Source organism: Cyclopterus lumpus, chromosome 13 (genome assembly GCF_009769545.1).
Source record: "Cyclopterus lumpus isolate fCycLum1 chromosome 13, fCycLum1.pri, whole genome shotgun sequence".
Taxonomy (NCBI): domain Eukaryota; kingdom Metazoa; phylum Chordata; class Actinopteri; order Perciformes; family Cyclopteridae; genus Cyclopterus; species Cyclopterus lumpus.
This window is the reverse complement of record NC_046978.1, coordinates 2,604,186-2,628,465: the sequence shown is the minus strand read 5'-3', so window position 1 is coordinate 2,628,465 and position 24,280 is coordinate 2,604,186. Positions and strand designations below refer to the sequence as shown.

Sequence of the window (24,280 nt, the reverse complement as noted above, 5' to 3'; positions counted from 1 at the left end):
GGGGCCTTCAGATCCACGGAGGCACGACAGGAAACGCCCTTCGGAGCATTTTGCAGGCTGCCGATTGGCTGGAAGCTAACTTGACCCAGCACACACTCATTAGATAAAGCACGAGGGGGACATTGATGATAATATTTTAATGGTGTTCAACAATTGCACGTGTCGCATACAATTCAGACAATATACATACAAGCAACATCTTGTACCTGAAGGCATGGATGTGTACACGAGGGGTAGGCAACCTTTCTGATATGAAGTGCCAATTGTTTTTCTTGTTATCAGTGTGAAATATCAACATCAAAGTTACCATTTGAGATTTACATTTTGATGATGCACAACAATCTCCAATGGATCCAATGGGACATTTTCTCCCATCATTAGGTCATTGTAATTGTATATGATAGCACTATACGAGAAGGCTGAGGAAAAACAACCATATCTGGTGGAAATCATTAATACTATCAATCGTCCACCTATCTTGTTGATGAGCAGTACAATTCAGCAAAGAAGACAACAAGTACTAGTCGATCAGATGCAGAGTATGGTGGGTATTCAAAATCAATCAAACTCAAACAACAGGTCACACAACTGCCAATGGCTGTCAAAGAGGTAATTTGTGATGCAAAGAAACCTCTATTGCGTCATTGGTTAAGCAAACTGATGGTGGCACTCGTGTCTCCATTAGCCTACCTCTAGTGTACACTGATGCAGTCACAACAGTTACTACTGAGAGGCACTGGCATTCAAATCAGTGATCAGGACATTGACTTCAAATAAAGAGATGGTTTTCCTTTCTTACTGTGATGCTTTTGACATTTAAGAGGGAGACCCAGAGATCACTGAACATTTTGTTGCTGTACGAATATGTTAGGACGAATAAATGGATACACTGGAACTAAACCTTGTTTACATGCACATGTGCGCTTGTATGGACGTGACTTAGTGTACTGCCCAGGCAACGGCACAAATGAAAAGCCTTTTTTTTTTTTAAATAGAGAAAGCCAGCCTCACATCACTGAGTGACTGGTGATGCAGGAAATCAAAAATATTCTATATGTCCCAGACATGGGGACTCTCAGTGATTCATTTTAGGCCACCGTTCACACAAACAATCCCAACACCCATGTCCACTTCAATGGATGGCGGACATGCACATACATTTTAACCTTTTCATCCTCTACTTGAAATTAAAATAGTTGAGATAAACCATGGCTACCATTGAAATATGTTATGTTCAGAAAACATCAACTTAAATTAAGATCAGGCTTCCTGTACTCATTGTGGATTAGACATGTCCCGAGAGGCAGCCACAGGCCCTCGGAGCACAATTTAGTTAATAGCGCTGCAATTGCTTTTCTGAGTGCATACACTGTGCAATGATGTTCTAATGTTACAAAATATTGGTGTCACGAAAAGAAAGGTGGGAAATTACAGAAGTCAATTACATATGGAACAACAGCAAGTAGCGTTTGAGGAAGTTTCTTCATAATCCAGCGTCATCTTGGGTTCATATTACTGTCAGTCAGAAAATTTCGTCAACTTTTTGCTCTTTCTCCGCGATAACTGAATGGAGCACAATTAAGTTGAGATGAATTACAGTAAAAAGGACGTGACTACCATCCCAGCCGGCAGCCTTTTTCATTTCCAGGATGTAATTTCAATGTGTGTCTGTTCAAAGTCTCTTTTTGATGAGTTTCTCGAGTTTGCGGATGCGAGACGACTCCTGTTCAGGGGTGGTACTGAACAGAGAGGGCCCGCCGTCGGCCCCGGAGGGTGGAGTGGGTAGCCGCTGCCTGAAGAGCTCCAGCATGCTGCTCTGTTCACTGCGCTTCAGGCCCTATACGCACGAGTACACACAAACACAGGGGAAATCACACAAAAAACATTCTTAGAACACAAAATAAGAGGAACATGAAAAATGTGTGTAGGTTCACAGGAACATGTTAGAAAACATTATGCAAAACAGAATCATATGGAAAAATGGGGGAAAAAAAGACGAGATAACAGTGACAGAAAATGCAATATTACAATACTAACGTTAGATGACAGGATACATACAAGCCTGGTTCTGTACAGCGGAAACAAAATACACCTAGCAGCACCTCTAAAGTTCACCAACATATTTAAATAAATACACAAAACAAAAAGGGACAAAGACTACAACTTGTAGTTTTATGGATGGTTATGTTCAGATGTTAAAAATGAATGATTTATAAATTAATTAATTAATAATTAGTGAGCTTCAGAGGTGTTGGTGGGCAGATTTAGTTCCCTTCGAAGAACCGGGCTCGCTGATAAGCTAAGCAGATCCAGGTCCATATTAAAGCTATAGAGTTGAAAGTATTGTCAATCTTTTCATCTAACTCTCAACAGAAAAAAAACAAATAACCAGATTTTCCAAAATGTCTAACTATGTCTTTACATTCTTGGTCCAGTGGAAACAAACTGACCTTCATGTCCAGAATCTTTTGGAAGGTCTCAGGATTTCCATCAGCCAGGAGCTTGATGTAGTTATCGACAAACACCACTGGCGGTTCATGTGGGGCCATCACCACCTGTGGAAAAGTAGAGTTTAATGTTGGTTTCACCCCTCCCTTCCTTTTCTGTGAACCATCATGGAACGACCCAAGTGATCTTTAAATGATCCCACATGGGGCGGCTCGGGCCCAAATGAGGGAGAGGGGGGCTACAACTGACAACCCAAGTAGTTCTAGCAGCAAACAAAGTTGAGACTATGGTTCTGTACTTAGGAGCCCACTACTCACTCTTTATTTTCCCTTTTCTACACGCCAATTACTCCATGCATCGGTTGGCAAGAATTGGTTTCACCCGTAATTATTTTGTGGGTATAATGAGTCTGGGCAAAAATCTGCGAGAGTCAAGATCAGACAGAAAATATTGAATGGGGCACATGTCTTTCTGGAGTGGATTCTATGTTTTCCCTCCCCGACAATAGAGCCTGTGAGCAAAACGTGGATCGGGTAGCATTACTTGCAGCCGCTACAGAGCAGGCAGACCGACACATGGCCGACAGACCGCCACCTCCCATCTCATGCATACGCATGCATGCAGGGATCAGCTCAAAAAATGTTTCTCTTTTCCTTCACTTCTATACAAAAATTAATAAATAAATAAAGACTCAATATCTCCTTTCTACATAAGGTGAAACATACTGTATGAGGGAGGGAGAGAGTGTAGCATTTGAAGCAGCAGAGAAACAGAGGGAAGAGCAGGCATGAAAGGCTCAGGATTGTGTGGAATTCTTTGCTTTCTTACTAGCCCTGCTGACTGAGTGATTTACTTAGCAACTGTCCTGGAGCCAGGCCAAAGGAAAGGCCTGTAGGGACCTTGTAAAAAAAAAAAAAAGAGAAGGAAAGGGGGAGAGGTAGTTTAAGAATGAAAACGAGCATTAAAAGGGAGAGTGAGTGCAACTGAGTAAGGAGGGGGGAGTGGGGGGCATTTAGGCTGAACACGAGTGGGGAAGGGGGTTTGACTTTTAAATATGTCCCAGAAGAAAACTATAGAAGTTGGAGAGAGAGCTGGGCTGGAGGAGCGTGGAAAACAGCCACGTCTCACAGGCATCGTACCGGCCAGGAGAGGCTGCCTCAGACAGAAACCCATGTGCTTTGAACACAACGGAGCACTAGCTCTCAAAACAGACAACACACATATATCATCTTCAACACTCACACATACTCTGACAGCTGCACACAGACTGTGGAAGGAGTGGAAACATAAAAAGGACTGAAGTGAAGCCCAATATTTAGTTTAAACAGTCACAAATCAATATTCTTATATTAACAATAAATGAAATGTGAAAGGAATTGCTAGTATTAATAAACCCACATAGTTTATCAGGATTCCCTTCAGCTTCATGGGCTGTTTTAGCACCTTTAAGCTTATTGTTTGGGTTTTAGGACGCAGAATGTCATTGTTTTGGTTTCCTCTCACTTCATTCAGCTGCTTTTAGCAAACAAGCGGTGACAAACCCCTGTGTGGTACCTGCCCAGCACCAAACAGCTGAGAGACAAAGTTAGCAACTAGCGGGAACACATTGTGAAGCTATTGGCAGCTAACGAGACAAACATTCCCCTCGGGAGTCAACACCACAAACTCAAAATAAATATCTATGTTCGTCCATGTGTGCTAAATGTATGCTGACATAACAAATCTAAAGAAGAGTGGTACTCAGGGTCACAGTTACCTCACACCTGTTTGCAACATCAACCGGATACTTTTGATTGGTTTGAGATCATCAAATCAACTCGAGAACCATAATCTAAGGTTGAAAAGGTGCAGCTGCGTCCATGCCATGGCCAACAAGTCAACATCAAACACTAACCACAATTTTAGGATTTTTTTTAACACCATCGAAGGGGAAAACAAGGGACATAGAATATATATATATATATATATATATATATATATATATATATATATATATATATATATATATATATATATATATATATATATATATAATTGTTTTGCCCCTTCAGTGATGTTAGAAAAAAAAATAGTAATCTTTCCTAAAATTGTGTTTAGTGTTTGATGTTGACTTGTTAGCTCAAAACTATATAGTTTTTCTAAATTCTTCTCTGCATTTAACCCACCCTTAGTTATTAAGGAGCTGCAGTAAAGCACCCATGGAGCAACTGGGGGTTCAGTGTCTTGCTCAAGGACACTTCAACATGCAACAATGGGGAGAGCGGGGAATCGAACCGGGTAGCCTGTAGTTGCGGGACGACCGCTCATCCCCCATGAGCGACAGCCGACCCATTTTCAGGACTAAGTGTAGAAACACAAGCTTTGCTTACACTCCAGTTTACGGACTATTTAAAAAAGATCTTAAGGGTATAAATAAAAATGTGCAAAAACAACACGGTTCCACTTCTAAGAATTTACATTATGCTTAATTATTTGAAATGTACAAGGAATCCTGCAGTTGGAAATCGGCTTAAATCTTAAAATGAGATTTGAACATTTTAAAGTGCTCCTTCGAGTGTTCCCATGAATTGCAGTTTCTTGGTGGGTGTAAGCCAGATTTGATTTCAAGACACAGCATCACAGCGTGGAATTTAAAACTATTGTTGAGGCCAGACAGAGGAATTCTTGTATTGACCCTCTCTAGATGGGTTTGTCTTTCAGAGGCTTCAGTCTCAGCCCAAGGTGGAAGCAATTACCTGTGAGCAACCTTGATGCTGCTCAAAGTTGATGGCTAAAATGCTGGCCATAGTCCAAAAGCTTCTCTTTACTCATATGGGCTTTCTCTCTCAAAGGCCGGAAACGTTCACAGAAGATACTTCTTCTTTTATTTTTGAGGGATGCAACGCAGAGAACTCATCCTCTTATGCCTTCAAGGACCAAATGCAATGTTTGATTGCATCGTGTTAGTTAGGACTGTATCATTCTAATTATCACTAAGACTTTTCTTCTGAAGGATGTTTGCTGTTTTTTCTTCTAACCTCCACAATGATTATTATGTCTTCCTCTGTCTTAGTATTCGATGTAAATCATTCGGAGGCCTTCGTGCAGTGTTAGCTACGTCTTTGAGAGCTCTTCAGAAGCCATATAGATCACATTCCAGCTGAAGGGGCCCACTGGCAGTCCAATCCAGAAAAAGTGAATGCTGATGTGAATGCTGATGTGAATGCATTCTATAATTATAAAATGTGAAAGCCCCTTTAATGTGTGGCAGATGAGTGGAAATCATTTTATATACAGTACATTCAGGGCATTTGTCCAGGGAACAAAGAGAAACCTTAAACAAACCATATGGAACAGTGTGCATCCCAGTAGAAAACAGTCAGAAGAGGCTATCAAATCTGAAATGGTCAGAGGGGTTTGCTGGCAGTCAATGTCTGAGACAAAACAAAGTTAATGTGCCGGAAGGCCCAAATCCAGGCCAGTTTTTAAGAGTGGTTGCAATATTATAACAACATTAAGTATAGCACAGCATAGCAGGATTAAAGCAGGTCACACTAACTGCTACAAACGTCAAGGCGGTCCAACCACCATAACTTCACAGGAAGGAAAGAAGGCCTCCTGGGAGTCAAAGGGAAATAAAGGGACAAACATGTGTGTGTGTGTGCATTTCTGTACACGCTAGAGACAGTTAATTAGGGTGTGGTTTATCTACGGCAGCCACATACCATTGTCCTCTAGGGTCTCATGAGGTTAATTATGAAGGCTAACAGGCAGAAATATGTTCAGCCTCTAAGCACCATGTTGTACCGGACATGTTTTCGTGAATAGACGCATTGTTGCATAAATCTATGTACTTACTCACTCATTTACACCTCTCCGTTGGCTCAAGGTCAACCACATACTGTGTTTAAGTATATGTTTGTTTGTTTGTGTGTGTGTGTGTCTTGTGTTGGCCCATCTCTCACTCATTAAACCAGTAGTGCATGAGCTCGATGACTATTCCCGAGGTGGGTTATTTCATAGAAATGTGTTCATAAAGTGCTTAGCGAGAGGGGTTAAAGACACAATGAAAGGATTATTCTACCCAAAATAAACTCTAAGTAGATAATCTGCGTGAGCGACTCAAAACCAACACTTTAATAGTGACTCGTCAATCAAGCCACAGATACTCAAAGCAGAAATGTCGTCTTTTGTTGTTTCTTACGATGGAGCCTTAATCAGTGGAAAAAACTGTTCTCTGCACGTTGTGCCAGTCTATTCTTGGTAACGCGTGAGCGTCAACACCAACGCTCATGTTTAACTGAATATGTCAGAATTTCAACATTAACTCTGTACAATGGCAAACAAGAGATAAAGAAAACTCATTCAGACCGCACTCACACAAAAGGGTCTCTGTAAAGTTCCAAGCCTTTAAAAGGTCAGAAAGTGAAGCTTTGGTTGTAAAAATGGCCAGCATGAATGTAGCCACCCAAGGTAAATGTCATAAAATCTGAAGTGTCCCATAAAGATCAAGTGGCTCTGATAATGTGTTGAAGTTGAACTACTTTGTATTTAGAGAAGAACTCAATTTCTCATTAAAATCCACCAGTTAAAGATACAAGCTCATTCTGAGTTTATACGTGATAAGTAAACTGTTTGAAATAATCTCTACTGGCCGTAAGAGCAAGCTCGAGTGCTTTTTCATCTTGCATCTAAGGTCTCTTACCTTAAGGATCATCTCTGCGCGGGTCATGCCTTTCACCACTATTTTGGTGTAGCTGGCAGGTGCCTTGCGAAGCACCTGGGAGCCGATGGAGGGCAGATCCAGCAAGACTGTCTTCAGGGAGTGAGTGTCTAGTAGGAGCTGGTGGAATTGGATAAACAAGACAGACAATCAGGCATAGGAACAGTTGTTCAAGATTAAACTTGTATAAAAGTGCACATAACGAATGTAAAGCATGCATTTTGTAATATGCACGGTTTAAAAGGTGCTGAAGATGATGACTTGCAGTGCAGCTCAAATTAAGCTTTAGTGTTAAAATAAATTAAACTTACTTGTTCAGCGCCCACCATGCTGATAGGTTTACATCGGAACAGGTGGTTGATAAATTTGGGAATGAAAGAACTAAGGAAAGAAAGATGTGAACAACAAATCAACTTTAGGAACACCAAGACTTCTGGATAGAACAACGATGTGCATATTAATGTGTGTGTAGAGGTTGTATATGTATCTATTGTACTTTGTGAACTTGATGCAGAATTGTGTGAAGTATTTGCGTGTGGAGGCCAGATTCTCTCTGATGTTCGGCACATTTTGCTTAATGTGCATGATGATTGACGTCACATAAGGACTTTGGTCCCCCACATGCTCCACACTCTGCCACGGCATCTGAGAGAGAGAGAACAAGAGAAGGGAGGGAAGCATTAATATCACAGGCTACATACCTGTAGCGTTCAAATATTGTTCATCTTCAGGCTTATGTGCCTCTTTAAGATATATTTTGTGTAGAATATGGGAATTTTAAAGTATCTGAATGATGATTGGTGCAGAGACCTTCACAAAAAACGCCAGAAACCATGTGTTATGTCATTTTCTTTCAAGGGCCATGATATGTACTTCTAATGAATGGCAATGGTATTGGATAGCAAATTATTTATACTTTATGACCTGAATTTGCTTGTATGTGTGTGTGTTTGTGTTTGTGTGAGTGTGTGTTTGTGTGTCAAACCTTGCTCATAGCCGTAAGAGCAGGGTCACAGGCAGCATCCAGATCTTGAACGAGTAGCTGGATACTGTTTGAAATCACACTGAGAAAACATGAAAGTAAATAATTCACACCATTAAAACATACTCGTCATATTCTAGGTCGGCTCTTTTTTGAGGAGAGAAACATTGCTGGTCTGGTAGTTGTTACTTACGTGCTGAATGTATCCATCTCCCCTGTCAAATGTATTCTTTCGACTAGGAGTTTATCTACCTTTTCCTTAAGTTTCTCTTCCAACTGGAACATAGAAAAACAAAAACACAGATATAAAAACGCATAAAAAGCTTGCTTTGAGTGCTTCCTTTCAACTGTTTGTCGGACTATTCTTTTTAAATACTGAATAAAAAATGCTGCATGTGTTGAAAAACCGCATGGATGAAACCTTTCAGGTTTTATTGTAATCAGAACTGCCACTGTGAGTTCCTTAAAACGCTGATGAAACACAGGTCAAACATTATTGTGTAACTGCTACATGATGGGCATTGTTTATGCTCAATAGCGTAAAGTCACTGCTACAGTCAACTTAAGGCAGGGATTCATAGATTCTTCAAGCTTATGCATCTGTATTCCTAATTTGTGTGCATGCCTGTTGTGTGGTAGCCAGGCAGTACTCTGCAGTGCTCAGGATGCTACAGATCAGACAGAGCTCATCCACTGTGAACTTTGCAGCCTCTGAGCCTTCCTTCTCCTTCAGCAGGCTGCTGATGGTAAGACCCCCGCTGTTACTGTTGGATCTGGATAGAGAGATAACAGGAGAGAACAGAGACAGAGACAGAGGGGTTAACATGAAGAGTGGGATATTACTTAAGGTCCAATCAGTAGTTTCTGCCATATATATATATATATATATATGTATGTGTGTACAGATGATAATTCACAAAACTCTGACTCTGTATTTGGGTTTGTCAACTGATCATAACTGTAACAAATATAGTCTGCCAGTGATGAATAATACAGATTTAGCTGTTGTAAAGTGCTAGTACTCGGATTGAGGTATCAATCAAATGTTGAGTGATTGCTGGTTCAGTCTTCTGTTTTTTAAATGTTTGTGGTGACTGTGTTTGAATAGATTATCGTGTGCCGTTACGTTATATGGTGAATTAAAGGGATCAGGGTTTCAGACAAACCCCCAGATTTGCTTTTCCTAAAACTGGCTGATGTGGACCTCCTTTGCTATCGCGCCTTAAGAAAAACTATTTGTGGAACCACAGGTAAAGAAGTAATAACCGAGGCACAACAGGCATAACTACAAGCAGACGCAAGTGTCGGGATGCTGCACCAACGAAGCTTTAACGGCGGCCCAGTCATTAATAAACGTCATAACAAGAGACGTGGGTAAAAACCACAACATAGTTCAAGCTCCTTTCGAGGGCCTCTCCAAACCTCGCAAAACCAATTCACAGCACACCGCATTGGACGACCGTGTCTGCAAGTGTACGCTCTTGCAAAAAGCCGTTGAGTGCATCTCTGTATCGTGTTTGCATATAGCTCAGAGTATGGTCTACATTAGTATAGTGTAATTAGCATGCATGCATATCTGAGACAGAAACAGAGCACGCCTGTGTGTTTGTGTTCACCATAGCCAGTGATGAGTTCTAACGATGCCACTGAGCCAGCTATGTTTTTACTGGTAGCACATTAGGCTTTGCCACAACATAACCAAATCCAGATCCCTCATAGCATGCCATTCCAATCCATCAAACACAGCGAGGACTGAAGACATTACATTTTAAACTAAACTCCCAAACAGCGCAGTCACCAAACCAAAAGAATTGACAAATATGGGAATGATATACTTGTTTATAAAAAAATGAATCCTAAATAAATATCTGTGTCACTGCCCAGAACATTTACTGATTCTTATGGTTGGAAACTGTTGAAATACTAGTGAGTGTTCTTGTCAGCATGATGGTGTGTGTGTGATTCATAAATGGTGTGATTTGAAACGTTTTTGGAAAGTAATGGAGATCTTTGGCACAAAGAAATACACTATTAGTATGATTGATTTATTGTTGGTTTTGGCTTGGTTGAAAAGAAGAAAAAATTTATACTATAATATTAATATGAAATTTTTGTTTGAGAAAGAAAATTAGGCTTTTCTCTGTCAATTCAAATCAATCAGACTGTCTTAGAGCCATTATCTACTGACCATGACATAACATATTCACTCTTATTGGCTCCAGCAACATAGCATGGAGTGCTGAAGTCACTCTGGACGTGACTTCCTATTGAAGCTGGTTGCTTTAGGAATGTCAGTAAAAACTACAGTTGGTGTTCAGCAGCTCGCAACAATGCCATGCTCATGCTAACCTTCTTTGCTACACTGAAATCTCTCTTTGTTTTAATTCTACTAGTTTACTCTCGGAAAACCATAAGTATCCCTCGCTCTATGTTAAGACTATAACTTCACTGATAAGAGAAAGGACAATTCTAAGATATTATTATTATTTTTGTTTTTAAATGACCAAACCTGAACCATTCTTACTTAGGCAGGTTGCCAGAGAGGATCTTCCAAGCATACTCTCTCAGGAACTTCTGGAAGATGGTTGTTAGGGCGATCATTGGTTCTCCTGTGCTCAGTTGGGAGCACTGCACCATGCACTTCTTGTAATACACAAACAGGTCAGCACAGCTGGGCAGCACTGCTCCGCCCTCCTCTGTGCCTGCCTTGGGTGGACCTTGTGCTCTGAAGTCAGCCACAAACCGGTCAATCAGTTCGCCCAGGTTCCTGCAGATGCCCAGAAATGTACAGCCAAACCCACATAGGTTCACAAACACATGCACCCACGGGTGGTTGGATCAGGGGCACATGAAAGGAATTACATGAATCAAATATAAACATTTAAACATACGATTAGTTGTTAAGCCCAAAAATAAATAAAAGGATATAATAACAAGCAGAGAGACAGAGTGCCACATGGATAAATAGGAGAACATATTCCAAGCATATCAAAATCTTCAGTACCACAGTCAACAGGTCCACAGTCAGTTGGTGTGGTCCATTCCCACTGAATCTTGGAACTAAAGCCAAGGACAAAACAAGCAGGCCACTGTTCTCTCCTGCTATGTCCCACTGGGAACAGGCTGATCTGGCTGTTGCCTTGTTTAAGGCTTTTGGATTGAAATGAGGTTGTAGCTGCGGAATAGGTCAATCCTGTTCCCTCGGAGAGACAAACAGTATTTAACGGTCAAGAGAGCCAAGAACCCGGGACTGCATGCAAGCAAAGCTGTGCTCAGTTTCAGGAGCGATCACCATGACTGGGGAAGGGGACTGATGGAGGAGAAGTAAAGGATGGGGGTAGAAAACAGAGGAGGCTGAGGAAGGAAGAGGACAGAAAAAGACTGTACAAATACAAGAAAGAGAGAAATACACAAAAATATATAGAAATAAAAGAAGAAAGAAAGACATTTAGATGAAGAATGAAAGACAAATTACACAGAAAGAAAGAGGGGTACTAAAAAGGAAATAAAATACAAGAGGTGGGAAGGAAAATAAGCAGATCTGCTGTCGCAGCACTTATTCAACCTCCCTCTCTCTCTTTCTCCCAGCGTCTGTGGTCGTGTAGCTAATGGGAAACATTTCTGCCACAGTGGAGACAGAGGCATGTACAGGAACAAGAGATGGAAAGACAGAAGAGGCCATAAAGTAGAATGGGAGGTGGGGGATCTGATTGATGAGTGGGCAATGGAAAAAGGATGCATGTGCCAGCTTTAAACACAACCTGCTCCTGATCCTGGCTGTGTACCACGACCGGCGTGTATGTGGATGTGGCTCACTTGTCTTGGGATTCTATGTAGACGTAGAGATGAGGTTCAAAGCACTTGGAGACAATGCCATGGAAAGGGTTGTCTGGAGCTTTTGGCTTCCTTGGCTAAAATAATGGGGGGAGACAAGGAATTAGGGATAAAACTGGATTGAGTTGTAGCTACTGATCAGGAAGGTTATGTTTTGCCTCCAGCTCAGCAAGGTGGTGTCATTTCCTATGTATAAAATACACTCAGCTACCACATTATTCACTCCACTTAACTCTAAAGAAAGGTTATCATTTAGTTTATTTTTTGTTAACTTGTCCAAAACATGGTAGAATATTTAAATATGGCTGCTACACCACTGTTCTACTTGCCACGACATTGCCAAGAGCAAATTAGCCAATCATATTCCCCTTTATGAGCGAGCGAACACCCCCCCCCCCCCTAAATCAATGTGGCCTAAAGAAAGGAAGCAACAACTGATTGTCCCTTTATGCTGCAGAACAGGTTTAGATAGGGTCATGGGTCAACTCACCTTAGCCAGATCCTCGTCCTTATCTGCGCCCACATCCTCACCTCCCTCATCATCCAGGAAGGGGTTAGTGGAGGCGAGAGGGCTCTCTGGCTTCTTCTGCTATAAAAGCACAGATGACATTTTTGTATTTTTTTCTACTGCTCAATTATTAGAGCAACATTAAGGGTTTGACTGCCACTAAGGCATTCCATGACTGACATAACTGTTTCTGTAAGTATCACACACTCTTTTACATATAATCTAGGTCTCATCACACCATGTTTGCGTAGACTATTTAATGGGAAGTTTTGGTGAAACTGTACCTCCAATTATAAAATCCACCCAACTAAATCCCTGATTGAATTACAGAACCAAACAGGCATGGGTGTAAACTGGACTGAGGACCAAGGGGCCTCGGACTAGCCTAAATATGATCAGTTCTGAACAAGCTTGGCCTAGATTCCCCCCAACAAAATAATCATAATCTGTTCATTCTGTGTGTATCGCTTTTACCGCCACACACCATCATTGACCTGGATTAAAAGGCTTCAAGCTGTGACACGGAGAGTACTCTTTGTCTCACAGAGTATTTAACACAACAAGCTATGAATCTGCAGTTTCAAATAAATGAGATTTTGGTACAAACGAAAACCAGCAACCTTAATTAATTAATGGGGCCAATCTGCACGCTTCCATTTTGCTAAAACAATACTAAACGTTTTCAGCTGCAGTTAATTATGAATAGCCCTGTATGTTTGTTTTTCTGTGTGTGCTTTTCTCACTCCGGGTGTGTCCGTCAAGGTGCATCCTGTGAAACGTTTGGCCAGAAGAACCTCAAAGTTTGTAGTCCTTTGAATAGCAAATAGAAGCAGCTTCACCTCGATCTCTTTAGCCCGTGTTCGCATCACTTTGGCTAGCTCCACCCTGAGAAACACACATGAAATCAAATTGGACATACAATCAGTTTGACGTCTAAGCTTTAACATCACAAAATGTTTCCAATGATCCTTGTTAGTACATCATTGTTTCATTTGTTTTTTTCTCTCTCGCAAAAACATGTCTTTTTTCTAAAGACACTTCGGCGATTTTTGCCAGATGTTCTTTATTGTCAGCTGCAGCTGGGAGTAACGCACAAACAATGCCCACTTCTTCTTCCCTCATGTAGTTGAGGGGAAAAGACTGAGAAATGTGGATACCAGGTCACGCCACTTTCTTCAACTGTACAGGAAGCCGAATCACAGACTCAAGTCAGGCACGCGATACCAGTGTGGTTCGCTTCATAATGCAGAAAAGTCCCACAAGCAATTTTTCAATTGATGCTGTTTTAATTTAAATTAAACTTAATTTTCTTTTCTTAGTTTGGGGAAAGAGGAAAAAACATAAAATATGAATTAAACAGGCGAAAGCCACAAACCAAAACAAGAGTCGAAGATCATTTAAATTGCGACGCTTGTTCCGAGATGGTTTTTTATACGTGTCAGAATGTGTATTTACCTGGTGATGTGGCAGAACTCCACAGCAATACGCTCCGTCATGCACCACTCCTCAGGAAACATGCGTCCATACTTCTCCTCATAGTCCACCAGCTGCCGTTTGATCCAGGCATAGCGGCGATCAATCTTGTCTAGCCATGCAACCTGAGCAACAGGATACAAACCTTTTACATTTAATTCCTGAATACCGCCTTTTTCAAGTATTTCTATAATGACATTTTAATTCTTACTCACATCTTGGTTTTCCTGGAATAACACCAGGTACTCTGAGAGCTGCTGCTTGATGAATTTTTTTATAATCTCCTGTTTAATGCGCAGATCCAGCACATTGGCCACCAGACAGGCATCTCTTAGCACGTTACTGGGACCACCTGGTCTCTGGATGGATGAATGGGTTGACACCAAGTTTAGTACGGGGGGGACAAACAAGACAAGAACATTGTCTAAATAGAGAAAAATGGAATGCATGGGTAGAGAAATAAAATGGAAACTTAACAAATCTGAATTCAGATCCACATTCCCAGACAACATACTCTTACCTTAGAGCCTTGAGAGGGGAAAGATTCTTCAAAATCAGCCAGGATCTGAGTCCCCAACTCACTCTGAGCTGCCTTTACTCTGCAATAAACCAATGACACAAAATGTTTCAGTGGATTCTCAATCAGTCAAATATCAAGAGGTTTTTTTCAGTGTCACAGCACACACGCAAAATCGCTAGTTCAACATATTTGGAAAACTACAAGAATGATGGATAATTGATAATTAATGAGGGCAATGAGCCAATCCGAATATGTCCAGTCCCCAGAGATGCTGTGTTCGCCTGAAGGCATCCAGGCCGGGTTAACCAAGGACAACACCCGAAGCCACCCAATCGTCCAGAATAAACAGGAGAGGGTGCAGAGATAAAATCACAGATGGATGCCAACTGAACTGGTCGCCTTCAGTTCAAGTGCCCGCTGTCGGCTACTTAACTACCCACATGCGTCTGGCCAGCTACTGAGTATGAGACTCTAATCACACACATTGCTCTACAGCTCCTGTTTAAGCAGTGTCTCACTCTCTGATAAGCTGATGTCACAGAGAGCAAGCTGTCAGCAGCAGGACTGACTGTGTTAGAGTATACAATAGGGCAACAAAGCCAAAGATGAGGTCTGCCTGTCAGTTGAACTGTGACAGTCACCGTGTAGTTCAGACAGCATCGAGCAAAGAAAAGAAAAAGGCTCATTAAAGAAGAATCTTAGTTGATCCTGTTAAAAGGTGGCAGCTACACTGACTCCACGTAGTCACAATTCAAAGTGCTGTCAGGACAAAAGGCACATTCATTTTTTTAGCCTACATAATAATAACTTCTTTATTCCTCTTCAGTTCTTTTATTTATTTCGTTAATTTAATTGACAGAAATATTTCAATGAAATATACCTTCCCACTCAGATTAGTTTTTACATATTTCTATGATAATTCTTACAGATTTAAAGTAAGTCTACTCTTTTGTTTCATGTATGAATTCAGAATTTAATAGAAGAATGTAGTAATTTATTGTCTTGCTCTTATTAAATATACATATATATGGCTGTAATTCTGTGAACTCACCATCCGGGCCAACATTCTGCCTCTATATCCAGTCTGCCCTTGTTTGCAGAGAAGATTTTCTATTATTTAATTTCTATTAACTGTTTGTGTCCAGCTGTCTGTCTCTACCACACACACACACACACACACACACACACACACACACACACACACACACACACACACACACACACACACACACACACACACACACACACACACACACACACACACACACACACACACACACACACACACACACACACACACACACACACACACACACACACACACACACACACACACACACACACACACACACACACACACACACACACACACACACACACACACACACACACACACCCCTCTCCTATCATCTGTTTCTCCAGCAGTGTCTCTTCTTCTACACAGCTGTTGCTTGGTATGAACACAGTCTGCCACACCTCAGTCAAAACAGAACAGATGGTCATCCTTTTTTTGTTTTTGAGGATCAACACTACTTTGAACTTTAACATCAGCTTGGACGATATGTCCCAAGTTGATTTTTATGTTCTTGGAAAATAATATTATAATGGAAATAGAATCAGTCAGGACTGTGAGAAACAACAATGTAACAAAGCACTTTGTTCTGTGCATAATGTATTAAATGCATTTAACACACACACACACACACACACACACACAAACACACACAAACACACACACAAAATGATGCCTCTAATCTCTCACAATGAATACGATTCTGGTATAATAAGACCCTTTTCAGTGTTTCCTTCCTGTGAGTTCCTGTATGTGTGGGGTTGTGCGTGCATGTGTGTGAATATCTGCATAAACAGGATGTAATACACAAAATACCTCCAGCCAAATTCAGTTGACGAGCTATGGAATATTTCAGCTGTAAGCAGAGATCAAGCTTTGTACCGGCTACTGGAAATGAGTTCTTACAGCTATGCTGCTCACCCATCAGCCCCGGTGAGCTCGAGCAAGGCATTCAAGAGCGGCTGCAATGTAGCAGATACTCAGAAAAGGTGTAGCTAAATAAAATATGTGAAGAAATAACTTAATTTGGTGAGTGTGTGTGTTAGTGTGTGCATATTAGTTACCTCTCAGAAAGCTGTCTGATCTGGGGTATGCCCATGTACTTGTGGAAATGTTCAAGCACATTGACCACTCCTTGCAGCAGGTTGGCCACCTCACCATACTGCCTTTTTCTGGTCATGGCTCTGGAACACAACAGAAATTTGATTTACCGGTATTGATATTGTTATATTGTTATAGAAAGAAAATATCTATATTGATATCCTCTACACTAGAATTGTAAAGTGGTTACGCCACAAAAGAAAGCATAGCATCAATCAAGTCTAAATTCATTCATACCATAATATAGGTGAGAAGCTTAGAATGGCAGAATACAGAGGTATATACAGAGATTAAAATGATTAAGCCCCTTATGGGGACTGCACAGTATGATTTTCTTTCCACCGATCTGAAAAAAAAGGTGAAATTGTGTGGGCTTGTCTTCTTGTTTTGCAGTTAAATCAGATCATTCGTCACTTTCATCAATATACATGAGCTGCTTTGCCCACAGGTTTTTGGAATTTGTCGACATCACTGAAAACAGATCGTACTGCAATAAAACTCATCATTCAGCCTATAGTTTTGGGGTTTAATACAAGACCTGCCTTGTACCGGCAGCAACTAATCCTTTATCCTAAAATAGAGAGGGCATGTCACAATTACAAAGCCACTGAACCACCAAAGATACTTTATTTTGGTCTAATAAGCTTGAGAGTAAATTGTGTACGTGTTTTGGTCTGCTCAGTTAAATGTGATTGTACCCACTCTAAAGAGTCAACACCCCCTGCCAACATATGCAAGTGGTTGAGGGTGGTGATGGATGTAGTTAGGTGGCGCTTGGCATGGTCCAGCTGCTTTATGTCCCTTGTAATCTCCTTGACCTGTGCAGAAAGAGGGACGAGTCAGACAGGTCGGTCGAATCGCATGAAGAAAAGAGAATTAAAAGAGCAAAGATGGGAAAGGAAGAAGTAAGAGAAGGCAAACTAATGTAGGTGGTTCACTGGATGAGATGATGGGGCAAAGAGAAACAGAGCAAGATGAACGACACACCCATTGGTTTGAGAAAGCATTGCTCCTACATGCCTCTGCTTGCCAATCTCTCCTCATCCTTTCTTTACGCACCCAGCCCACCAGCCTTCCTCTGACCCCCCCCCTGTCCCACACACACACACGCACACACACACACACACAGACTGATACATGGAGGGTGCATTATCTAAACTATAAATAACTCTCCCCGCTGTCCTCTATTGTAACGAAAGGATACAGGATGTATCTACCCTGTGCTCCTACCCTGTGTCCTTTATAAGCATCAACAGAACACCTTTGTGCGTGTGTAGCTGTGAATGTGTGTACATACCATTTGTTCAGATTTCTCTGCCTTGTCCTTGATGTCTTTGATTTTTCCAAACAGCTGCTGGATAGCTATTTGGGCTTCTTCCAAAGCCTGCCCAAAACAAACAATATGCAATATGAAATAAACAGAGAAGACCCAATATCAACTGGTGTGTAAAAAACATTGATACTGTTCTGATTTATGTTCTAATTCTAGCACCAAAGTCCATTCATCACTAATCTTATATCTGTTGGTGGTCAATCAATGTTTGGTGCTTCCACGAGATTCAATATGTGTGTATCTTTAAGCTCATAAATGATTCCTCTATCTTCATCCCTAACACATTACTGTTCCTTCATACACAACAATACCAGACCGTACTGTGCTATAATTGTGAAACAGTCAACCTAACAAATGCACAATAAACTGCTGGAAATTTCAAAAATGAAACTAAAAAGAGACAGTCTTGATTTCTTTTCATGGACAAATTCATGGGCACTTTTGAATGAAAATGTATGATCCCAAACATAAAATACAAACTTGCCTTTAAATGTCCTAAATTAACAAATAATATGCTACACTCAAAATACTTTGTTGTGAGAAGCAAGGTGGAGTGTGGAATAATTTTGTGCCAAACTGGGGTTAAATTTCCAAAAATATTTTCTGATCCACACTCACCGCTGTTTTGTTTTTTTCATTTTGAAAAGAAATCCCACTAATGGCTGTTTCCAGGTCTTCTTTCCAGACTAAGTGGTGAGCTATCTAGATATCTGACATTGACAAGCTATACACTAATCTCTGCATAAAGGCTGTCACTGTAAAGGCTAAAGAGACAATGTCAGCAGTTTCAACAGCCTGAAGAGCCAGACTGGATCAGATAACATTAGACAGCTACAATTGTAAGATAGTTAATCTGCTATTTTAATATTTCCTCATCATCTGACATGGCAGCTGTTCTTTGATGGTCCTAAACAGAGATTGTGCTCTGACATCTGATGTGAAGGTAATTGGCTTCACTTGACCAAATGCTGTAACACAACTCTCTCTCTCTCTCTCTCTCTCTCTCTCTCTCTCTCTCTCTCTCTCTCTCTCTCTCTCTCTCTCTCTCTCTCTCTCTCTCTCTCTCTCTCTCTCTCTCTCTCTCTCTCTCTCTCTCTCTCTCTCTCTCTCTCTCTCTCTCTCTCTCTCTCTCTCTCTCTCTCTCTCTCTCTCTCTCTCTCTCTCTCTCTCTCTCTCTCTCGGAATGCTAACAGCCGGCACCAACTGTGCAAGGAATTTACCAAGTTTACAAGCATCTCCACACAAACATAAATACAGCTTTCACTGGCAGCAGAGGATTAATTCTCCCAAAGCGCAGCACTTGGTGACAGTGTCACTGAGACAGAGTCAAAGTCGAGACGACGCCATACAACCGGGTCATGAAATCACAAAAAAGCTATGTCGATAAAATTGTATTTGTTAATTACATTTATTAATCATTTCATTTCATTAATGAGAGAACCTGAATGTTCTTAAACTAACTGTATGATATGATTTTTCTGTCAACAAAAAAGAAGTGTGCATGCAACTACAGTCGGCTTCTGCACACTCCTTTTCATTATTTAAACCACCCTTTGGTTGTTGGGTGATTTGATAAATGAATTGGGGGTAAAAAAGCATGCAGGTTATACGATTACTCTTTGATCTGAGCGTTAGGAGGAAGGGAGTGCCATTGAATCTTTAGAGAAGTTCACTGGAGGACTTCTTGAGCAAACAAAGTGCATGCAGATGCCAGAACCTCCAAGGCTGCAATTGTCGCTCATGCAAACTCAGCTGTGTCAATCTGGCTCGCTTCCTAGCTCTCATTTCCTGTATTTAGCCTTGAGGAAAGCAGAGAGACCACTGCCCAGCAGGCGCCTCCCTGCCTGAGATTCTTATCTACTCTCACACAAACACACAAGTCAATGTATCCCTAACATGCAATGAGCAGCACAGGTCCCAGGACGCATATAGGTGGTATTATAGTTTCCACAGAGAAGCTTAAACAGGCTTGGGATGCACTTCCCCCTCAGACAGACATCAGTGTTGAAGGGCAAAAACAATACATCTGATCAATCAAACAGGGTTATTTTGACAGTTGGATCATTGCCTAAGCGCAACGCTTCATGTAAACCTTTTTAAAGATACAGTTTAGCGAGAAGTGTGTTTCACTTAACAGAGAAAAGAATAGCTCATGAAGAGCTTTTATATAGAATCACTCAGTGTTATAACAATTGTTTAACCCTAGCTAAGCCTGACAGTAAATAATATCCAAAGCACCACTTCTTCTAATGTACTTTGTTATAAATATAAATATGCTACTATGCCGCTGCAAAAAAAACATTTTTTTCCATTTATAAAGCAAAACTACATTTTGGCACAGCTGGTGTTTGCAGATGATATTATAGTCAGATATAGAGTGTGACACTTATTCTTTTTAAAAGAAATACAAATACAGAAAACGATGTATAAACACAATAAATTATGACACAGAAGACAAAAAAAAGCAACTGTTAAAGCATACAAGAAATCTGTGAACAGCCTTTTCTAAAGTTGACATTTACATTCTATCATCATTAATGCTGTTTCCATAAGAACACCAACATTACGTATGTTCTATTGCATCCATATCAATACTAAGTGGTGGAACGTAACTAAGTACTCAATCAAGTTCTGTACTTAATTGCAAATTCAAGTTAACTGTACTTTAACTTTACTTATTTTTCTTTAAACTTTTAAATTGTACCACAGCGTATGTATGGGGTAGGAAACGCTTGACTGACAGACTACAACCAGATACAGATACTGTCTGTGTATCTGTGTTAAGTTGTGTACATTTGACAACACAACCGGACTGGTCGGGATATTCCAACAATCTGCCCTCATCTTCAGCACTTTAGGTGTTACTTTAAGTAACATCCCGGAATATTTTGACCACATGAAATGATCCAGATTAAAAGGGATTAGTCCAGATTGTTCAGAAATTAGCCGCATATGAGCACCGCCATAATTACTATTTAGAGACAAGCGTTCACGTCATTATAACTAGGTCTGTCTCTCTGCCACGGGACACCATTTATTACAGTCAGTCATACTGTCACCATTTTGGCTTGTGGGGCCATGTGTGTATGCATCCGTTTTAATGTAATGTAATAGACATTTCATTATTTTTACAAATTTAATTTTTGTTATCGTTGCTGAGTAACACAGCCATCAACAAACTAAATATCAGCTCTGTTAGCTGCCAGGGTCTGAGCTGCAGCATTTAACTGTCCCTACAGGAAAAAGTCAAATCATTCCCCAGCTCAGACTTCCCCTACTTTCTCTCTCCTCCTATCTTTCTCTCTCCATCCTGCATAAATGTTGCCGTCTAGGATTTCAACCTTGGGATTGCATTTAGCTCAGTCAACAGCAGAAATGACTACATTTCTGATCTTGTTGGTTTAATTCTCCTGCTGTCTTTATGTTTCAATCGCCATCTTGAAATGTACACCTCTCTGTCTTTCCGTCTGCAGAAAGGATTTTCCCTCTGGAAATGTTGGAACTGTGGGGTTGGAAAAACAAACTCAAATTAATGTGTGTGACTGTATAATGTTATTGGTCTGGAGGGGATTTGGACCGTTTCCGCTACCAAACGGTAGCTAAACGTTAAAGACAGGGCCACCAGGCCAGACACCCTGACGACAAGGCACACCTAATCATGTCAACTGGTCAGAACATACACGACTCACCCGTCAGGTGTCACATTCCCTTAAAGTCACAACTCCTTGATAGAGCGACGACCTGAACTAAATCAGCATGGGCTGTTCCTTTCCGTCATGCTCCCACAAGAAAAGGCAAGGACTCAAAAGCCTGGGTTTAAAAGAAATGTAAGTATTTACATACAAAAATATATTTCCCAGGCATGCTTTCTGTGGAGAGGGGCCGTTTGAGCAGTGGGAATGGTTCTGAGTCATCTTGTCCTTTTCCATGGAAGCAAAGTGGAGAGAGGAATGAGCAGGCAAGCGGGTTGGTTCTGGGTTGGGAGCAACCAGTGGCTTGAGTAGAAGAATGATGTTTTTAGCACCACAAGTGATGACCAGATCTGGTGGTTTGTAAGTACAATATGTCGATGTAGTTAATCACCCCCATATCCCCCATTAGGGCATGCAAGGTCTACATGCTGTATGTCTACAATAATGTGTGAGGAACAATACTGTATACTCTCATTTTATCTGAGACCAACAAAAATGTCAATCCGCGTATGTGAACAACTCATAACGGCTAAGCCTCTGAAGGCAAGGGGCAATCTTGTTTGGGGTCAGGTATAGCCCACGGATATTCGGGCTAACACTGCATTTCTGTGTGCTGCTCAGCGTTTACGTCGTCACAAGATGGCCAGAGGGTTCAGAGACCAGTTCTGCTTATTTTGCTCTACACACAGACTGTTTACCTGCATCTAACCAAACCCTACTCAAATTTGATTGGTCACAACAACTCAGTCTACAAGTGGAAACCAGAACTCTTCCGATGTCAAAATCCTGTCCAGTTGCCTGCTGAATGCATATCAATGCAGAATCTGTTTATAGAGACCACCGTAGCAAATAAATATAATTCAAGCACTTATGTAAATATGACAACTACTGAAAAATATATATCAAATAAAAGAAATGTGATATTTTTATCTGAAAGGTGATGACCTTCATTGCAGAAAAAAATTGGTTGATTAAGTTTGTATGACCATTGTAGTAGGTCCCCATATGACCTGCAGCTCAACTCACCTGTCTGCCATCCTGGCCCACATTGGTCTGGCCTCTCACAACTGTTCTGATGTTGTCATCCAGGCGCCTATCATACGTTACAAAAAATGGCAAAAGTAAATTGAGGGTAATCTACAAAAAAAGCAAGACATGCATTATCAAGTTGTTGACGTCGACTCACCGGATCTTCAGCCGAATCTTGCTTACCACGTCATCAATATTAGCCAAAGACTAAGGTGAAACACAAAGACAAGAAATCAGGAAAACATGAAGAAACCTTACATACAATCGATAATGGGTGGATTAAACAAGCAAACACAAGTTGTCTTTTCTATTAGTAATACACTTTATTATATCATTCTGAAACGTATCCTGCTCTTTAATATGTTGTGCTGGTCACCCTATATTTTATACAAAACAAAACACATCTGTACAGAAACACATACTTTGTAGATATTCAGGCATTTGTGCTTAAACACGTGGATTACTTTGCTTCAAATTATAAAAAGCTGTTCTATTATATTTACATATCAAATGCAGGGTATGTGCAACCCCTCAACTGTTGAATAACTACACACAAAATCCAACGAGGTAAAATACATGCAGACTACTAGGAGCCCTTTTATGTATATGAGCACAAACTACAGTGACCCCTCATGGTGATAGAGTATACAAACAGACATGTATGTGGATTAGGTATATCATATACAGTATATATATAACATCTTTTTTTAAAGTGCAAACCCTTATTTTAGGTTATACACTGTCATGAATGTGAGTCTGCATTACACCAGGGTAAGTCTGTAGCCAGACTTACCCTGGTGTAAACTTCACTGTACCTGCTCGGTGGGGAACAGTGTGTTGATGTATTCTACAGCATTGAAGTCTGATCTGTCCAGGGGGTCCTGGCTGGGGAACACCTTGTTCACGAAGGACACACGACGGTTAGTCAGAGGGTGGCAGACTAACTTACACTGAATATTTGATGCTGTGTACATTGGGATGCCTTTAACATGCCTACTGGTTATGCCTTGTCACGTCATCGTTATTCAACGGTTCTATACTTGAGCCATCCAATGCAGACACACCTGTTTATATATACGTTTGATTGAATATATCATTACAGATGCTAACGGTTTTTTAGTTAAATTCACGAGCAAAAACTTTAGAAGAGTGACAGTAACAGGTCAATTTAGCTTTGTGAACTAATTATTACATCCAGCTCACGTTGACGTCACATCAATATATATAAACAACCTTCAGACAAATGTGTCTGAAGCTAAACGACGTTCATATAGTGGGGGCATCCACATTGTATAGCTATCGTGAGCGGCCATAATAGAGTAACGTCAGTGTCACATCCAGAGAGCCTGATAACAGCTGGTCTGTTAGCAACACCCTGTTACATGGTTTAAAAACACGCAGAGGTAACGAGGTCAAATGGGTACCTGTTCAATGGCTAGTTGCACCTCTGGGGTTAGATGCAATATAGCCTCCAAATCCTCAGCAAATTCCAATTCCTCTTCTTCCATCATTGTCAAAACAAAACCAGAGCTCTCCGGCATACCACTTCCTGGTGAGGAGGCTTCTGGGATACCAGACGACGCTGG

At 40.9% G+C, this 24,280-nt stretch overlaps 1 protein-coding gene across 3 annotated transcripts; it reads right to left on the bottom strand.

Annotated features, from left to right (window-relative positions):
* Window positions 1-118: 118 nt before the first annotated feature.
* Window positions 119-24,280, bottom strand: vps53 (VPS53 subunit of GARP complex). 3 transcript variants are annotated; one of them, XM_034547893.1, is made up of 22 exons: window positions 24,119-24,280; window positions 23,510-23,590; window positions 22,852-22,901; window positions 22,692-22,758; window positions 17,938-18,024; window positions 17,343-17,458; window positions 16,604-16,723; window positions 14,468-14,546; window positions 14,163-14,306; window positions 13,930-14,072; window positions 13,218-13,359; window positions 12,457-12,552; window positions 11,949-12,043; window positions 10,657-10,899; window positions 8,758-8,905; window positions 8,326-8,408; window positions 8,136-8,214; window positions 7,647-7,795; window positions 7,462-7,531; window positions 7,133-7,270; window positions 2,451-2,555; window positions 119-1,837 (listed from the first exon to the last, which is right to left on the bottom strand). In XM_034547893.1, the coding sequence occupies exons 1-22, from the start codon at window positions 24,233-24,235 to the stop codon at window positions 1,673-1,675; spliced, it is 2,517 nt and encodes an 838-aa protein (XP_034403784.1). In that variant the 5' UTR covers window positions 24,236-24,280; the 3' UTR covers window positions 119-1,672. The 3 variants fall into 3 exon arrangements, with proteins under 3 accessions (XP_034403784.1, XP_034403783.1, XP_034403785.1); XM_034547892.1 differs by having other exon boundaries at window positions 12,457-12,555; window positions 24,119-24,266; XM_034547894.1 differs by lacking the exon at window positions 23,510-23,590 and having other exon boundaries at window positions 12,457-12,555; window positions 24,119-24,255.